The sequence below is a fragment of the Elephantulus edwardii genome, unplaced genomic scaffold (genome assembly GCF_000299155.1).
Source record: "Elephantulus edwardii isolate Elephantulus edwardi_28Jun2011 unplaced genomic scaffold, EleEdw1.0 scaffold00039, whole genome shotgun sequence".
In the NCBI taxonomy this organism is placed as follows: Eukaryota; Metazoa; Chordata; class Mammalia; order Macroscelidea; family Macroscelididae; genus Elephantulus; species Elephantulus edwardii.
This window is the reverse complement of record NW_006399789.1, coordinates 15,045,764-15,051,667: the sequence shown is the minus strand read 5'-3', so window position 1 is coordinate 15,051,667 and position 5,904 is coordinate 15,045,764. Positions and strand designations below refer to the sequence as shown.

The window sequence follows — 5,904 nt, the reverse complement described above, 5'->3', positions numbered from 1 at the left end:
ACTAATGAAGGAATTTTTTTTTCTTTTTTTTCTTTTTTCTCTCTTTGGAGGGGGAAGCGAGCTGGTGGGGAGGGGTGGGAAGGGAGAAAATTATGGCAATAAATGAATGGAAATCCAAAACCTCTGTAAAAAAAAAATAAAAAATTATTAAAAAAAAAGAAATGCTGAACGAGTTCTGCCCTAGAAACATTGAAAGCCAGTCAGTATAATTTTAAAAAAAAAAAGATTTTAGCTAAGTTTTTACAACAAACTCAGTTTAATAAAATTACCCTACCTGTAGGGAACCAAAGAATGTAAAGGCCTGCATCCTCAGAATATGGCTGTGTGCCTTGCACACAGAAGGTGTCTTCAGAAAGAAGATTGCAAGTAGAGCTCACAAGGTGCTCTGAGAAGGAAGACTGCAAGCAGTCCTCATACATCTTTAGACGTTGACTTTCATTATTATTCCTGCTCTTGATAAGGTTGTTGCAAGATAAGAGAAAGCACAGTTTCTGAATACAAAGAAGTCTTGGTTGAATGTATCTATGTACCCAGTCCATCTGAGCCCTCTGGTAATCTTAATGTTTCTACTTGTACCCAGCCCACCTAGGCTCTATGATATAACCCTTAAAATTTCTATTTCCCTGTGAACCATCTCTTTGTTTCCAGAAGGTATAAATAAAGATTGCACAGCTGCCCGGGGCGGTCCTACTTCGTCCTGTCTGGCCAGTCCAGTCCTGTCCTGTGCTGTTTTGTCTACGTAAGTTGTTTGTCTCTTGTGTCTTTATTTACTCATTTCTTCCAGGCATCATTTCCCCCAAAGAAGTAGGGTAAGTAGTCCCCAACACTACCCCTGATTATTCTGTTGTATGATAGAGCAGTTCCTCAACAAATATCGAAATTGTCAGCATATGATACATGTTCTTCAAACACATATGGAGGAGTTGGTTAGAAAGGGGGAAGGGATTTGGATAAGACTTTTGTCGGAGTATGACTTTAGGAGAATTTCTCAGTGAGGAAAAGATTGAATGGAAAGACAAAGGTGGAGGTGGGGAGGGCTGATTTGGGTGAGGTCTTAGAAAATAGGCCTGAGAATGGCCTACCAAAGTTATCTTTTTAAAGCATGTCATAAACTTTTATATAAACATTTAAAAGTTACACAGACCTGTAGTAACCATAGCATGTTTAAACCTGACCCAACTGCACTTAAAATGCACACTAAAAATAGAAACCCCTCCCTCCAAAAAGAAACAATTCCATTGTATAAAGAACTTAATTATGTTCTTCAAACAGAATTAAAACAAAGCTTCCACCCCTCCCCCAGTTGCCATTATCATTCTCACTTCCCCAGAAGTGCAAGCTGGGTTCAGAAGAGGCTAAGGTACTAGGGATATTGTAACTACTATTAGATGAATCTTGGCTGAAAGCAGGGAGTACCAGAGGAATGTCTATCTGTGTTTCATTGACTATGCAAAGGCATTTGACTGTGTGGACCACAACAAACTGTGGCTAACTCTGAGAAGAATGGGAATCCCAAAATACTTGATCGTGCTTAGGTGAAACTTACACTTGGACCAGGAGGCAGTCATCAGAATAGAGCAAAGGAACACCACATGGTTCAAAACTGGGAAGGGTGTATGACAGGGATGTATCCTATCTCCATACCTTTTCAATCTATATGCAGAACAGATCATCTGGGATGCTGGGCTGTATGAGGAGGATTGTGGCATCAAGATTGGAGGAAGATTCATCAACAATCTGCATTATGCAGATGACACAACCCTGCTTGCTGAAACTAAGGAGGACCTGAAGCACTTGCTACAGAAGGTCAAGGACTGTAGCCTTCAATATGGGTTGAAGTTCAGTATCAAGAAAACAAAGATTCTCACCACTGGGCCAACTGGCAGCATTGTGATGGATGGTGAAGAGAATGAGATATTAAATAGCTTTAGTTTGCTTGGCTCCACAATTAACACTCTTAGTACCAGGAAATTAAAAGACATAATGCATTGGAAAAGTCTCCTGTCAGAGACCTCTCCAAAGTACGTAAGAGCAATGATGTCAATCTGGAAACTAAGGTGCGTCTGATACAGGCCATGCTCTTTGCAATCACTAGCTATGCATCAGAAAGCTGAACAATCCCTAGGGATGATAGAAGGAGAGTTAATGCCTTTGAGCTGTGGTGTTGGAAAAGAGTATTGAATATACCATGGACTGCCAGGGGAACCAATAGGTTCATTCTGAAGAGGGTGAAGTCAGGCAGCTCCTTGGATGCAAGGATTCTGAAGCTTCCTGACACACTTTGGACCTGTTGCAAGGAGGGACCAGTCCTTGGAGAGGGTTGTCGTGCTTGGGAGGCGGAGGGCAGCTCAGGAGAAGACCCTCTAAGAGGTGTTGATTGAGTGATTGGGGTAATGAGAGTGACTGTGTCGGAGACAGTGAGTCTGCATGGGATAGAGCAGGGTTTAGGGCTGTTGTATATAGGGTTGCTATGAGTCACAGGCGAATAGATGGCACAAAACAACAGCAACGACAACAACAACATGAAAGAAAACTGCCCTTGATTGCCCTTGCTGCCTTTTTTACTTGCTGGGCTCCTGGTCACTTGCTGTACCTCTCCAACTATGCAATAAAGGTCTGTTCATTTCCTGGGACCAGAACTCCCCCTCAACTCTTTTAGTAACACAAGTCTCACAAAAACAGTCTTACGTAAAAAAACGTAGGTATCAGGTACGTGTTATTATACTCACCCAGGGAAAGCCTCTTCTATAATTTCCGTTTTCTGTAACATAAAATAAACAAAACAAAATGTGAATACAAACAAATAAAAATGCGGGAGGGGCATATTTCTAAACAGCAAGTTACTTGAATCAGTACCATGCAGGGCTTCCCCAAAAGGATTTCAAAGGAGATGCTCGATTTGGCCACAGCTTGAGCATCACTAACCCTCTGGCATAGACTCCCATGTCAGCACAAGAAAGGCTGCTCCCCACCCCATCCCCCGCTGCGTGGCCCTGGACCCCGAGCAATCCTACTCACCACCACCTCCTCAAAAATGCTCTGCAGTTGTGTCTCCATTTGCACCATCACCCCACCGTCCCGGGGGTCTTGGCGCTGCGCGGGTCAGGCCAGACCTCCGGGACTCGGAACAAGGGCGGAGGCGCACGGAGGAAAGCAGTCCAGCCGGCTCGGCTCGCTTTTCTCTCCCGGCGCGGCCGCTTGCACGGAAGCCCGGAAACCCCGGGTACGGCACCCGTCCGGAAACCAAGACGCGAGCCACACAGTTCCGCGGGTGTTAAAGGGAGCCATTCCAGACGGATGAGCCCGCCCTCAAGCGGAAACTCGCCCCCAAATAGCCCCCAAGCGTCGTGGGCTGCAGGCCGCCACCTTCCGGCTGGAATGGGAGCTGCTTCCTCTTTGGAGAGTTGATTGCCTGAGAGCAGAGCATAACTCATAGCAACCCTATGAGCAAAAAGGCCTGAAGCCTTTCTATAACTAACGACGTTTATCAAAGTTCATAGAGTTTACAGAGGCATGTTGTTTAGGACGTGGATGAGAGTGGGCTGCAGAAAAAAGGTCAGAGAGAAGATGGGCAATCTTCTTATCTTGGGAAGCCCTAGACAGGGTAGGCTAGGAGCTGATTCCTGTTGGACCACAGTGAGCTTAGTGGGTTGAAGAGCCTCTAGTCTGCAGCTGACACCTCCTTCCACAACCTAGGCCAGCATGATGTCCATACAGTTTATCTGGAGCCCTCACTGAAGTGACCACATTTCTTAACTGCGTGGTAACCCAGTCTATGACCCAGCTGAGAACCAGATACAAAAGATTTTAAATGAAACAAATTAATTCAATGCTACTTAATTGAAATTGTTGGTTTTGTGTACCTTTGAGTTGGAACCAACCCATAGCCAACCCTGCAGCGGGTTTTCAGAGGCAGTTAATTGCACAGGGGTTGATTGCTTCTGGCTCTCCTGTTAAGCAGCTGGTGGCCCCGAACCTCCTGTCTTGCCACTAGGCCACCACAGCTCCCTTGTTGTTGCTGCTGTTGTTGTTGTGTGCCATCTAGTAGCTTGCAACTCAGCAACCCTATGTATAACAGCCCTAAACCCTGCTCTATCCTGTGCCAACCTTATTGTTTCTGACAAACCTACCTCCACTACCCCAGAGACTGAGTCACTCCATCTCATCAAGGGTCAGATGAAGCTTCAGAATCCTTGCCTCCAAGAAGCAGCCGGTTTCACCCTTTCTAGGACAAACCTGTTTGTTCTCCTAGCAGTCCATGGTATATTCAACACTCTTCTCCAGCACCACAGCTCAAAGGCATCAATTCTCTTTCTATCATCCCTAGTCATTGCCCAGCTATCTGATGCATAGCAAGCAATTGCGAAGACTATGGCCTGTATCAGATGCACCTTAGTCTCCAGATTGATGATGTTGCTCTTCAGTACTCTGGAGAGGTCCCTGACAGCTGACTTTCACAATGCAATCCATCTCCTGATTTCCTGGCTGCTGGTACCAAGAGTTTTGATTGTGGAGCTAAGCAAACTAAAACTGTTAACAATCTCAATCTCTTCACCATCCATACTGATACTGCCCATTGGCCCAGTGGTGAGAATCTTTGTTTTCTTGATGTTGGGCTTCAATTTCTATTGAAGGTTGCAATCCTTGAACTTTTTCAGCAAGTCTTTCAGGTCTTCCTCAGTTTCAGCAAGCAGGGTTGTGTCATCTGCATAACACAGATTCCTGATGAATCTTCTTCCAATCCTGATGCCACATTCCTCCTCATACAGCCCATCCTCCCAGATGATTTGTTCTGCATATAGATTGAAAAGATATGATGACACAATACATTCCCTTAGACCATCAAAATAATAAGAAAGATGATGAGGATGATGATGATGACATCTTCACAATGATTTGTTATACATCAGAGAGCGGGGAATGACTAAGAATGATCAGAGTTAATACCTTTGAATTTTGGTGCTAGGGATGAGTCTTGAACATACCACGGACTGCTAAGAAAAAAGATAGGTCTGTCTTGAAGAGAGTGAAGTTTCACCTTAAGGTTAGAATTTTGACCCTCCCATGCTTTAGGCACATAGCCAAGAGGGACTGATTGATACTTGGAGAGGGATATCATGCTCAGAAGGGTGGAGGGACAGTGCAAGTGAAGACGACTCTGGATGAGATGGACTGATACAGTGACTAGAGCAGTGTGGGTAGGTGTGTCATAGTCAGTGAAACAGGCTCAGGACAGGGTAGGCTACAAAGCTATTGTATATAGGTTCGCTATGAATTGCAGGCGACTAAACAGGAAATAACAACAACCTTTCTAGTTACAACTATCAAGTAAATAATAATACTGGTTTTTGTTTTTAGCTTTGATGGCTTAGTGGTAATGAGTTCTGCCAACCCGAAGCCAAGTGATTTGAATCCACTAGCTGCTCTGTTTTGACTGCTGATGTTGACCGTTTCCAGTGATTCCTTCTACAGATGTAGTCAATCTGATGATTCCTACGCAGTCCATCAGTTGAGGTCCACGTGTAAAGGCACCGTTTGTGGTTTTTGCTTTTTTTTGGGTGTGTGTGTGTGTGTGTGTGTGTGTGTGTGTGTGTGTGTGTTAAATGGTATTTGCAATGAATGATCATTGAAAATATGAAATACAATCATTCTATTTTCAGCTTCATTTCTGTCATTAAGCCAATATTTTTTAGACTACTATTCTTTCTTCATTGTTTTCAACTGTGCATTCCAGTCACAAACTTTCATTAATGCATCTTGATTACAATCATGGCCTGCAAGATTTAGTAAAAAATTTCAATTTCTTCCTTTTTGACTCTAAACCTAGGCGAGCATATTTGAAAAATAGTCATATTAACAGATCTTCCTTGTATCCTATTAATAATACCCTATCACTCACACCAT

General features: G+C 43.8%; 1 protein-coding gene across 2 annotated transcripts in view; it reads right to left on the bottom strand.

Moving 5' to 3' along the window:
- Positions 1-3,066, bottom strand: part of MED23 (mediator complex subunit 23) — a 59,866-nt gene extending 56,800 nt beyond the window's left edge. For both annotated transcript variants that reach the window (XM_006884990.1, XM_006884991.1), the window contains exons 1-2: positions 3,019-3,066; positions 2,730-2,761 (exon numbers count right to left, since the gene is read on the bottom strand). In XM_006884990.1, the coding sequence (XP_006885052.1) occupies positions 2,730-2,761; positions 3,019-3,066 (80 nt within the window). The remainder of the gene's footprint in view (positions 1-2,729; positions 2,762-3,018) is intronic.
- Positions 3,067-5,904: the final 2,838 nt, after the last annotated feature.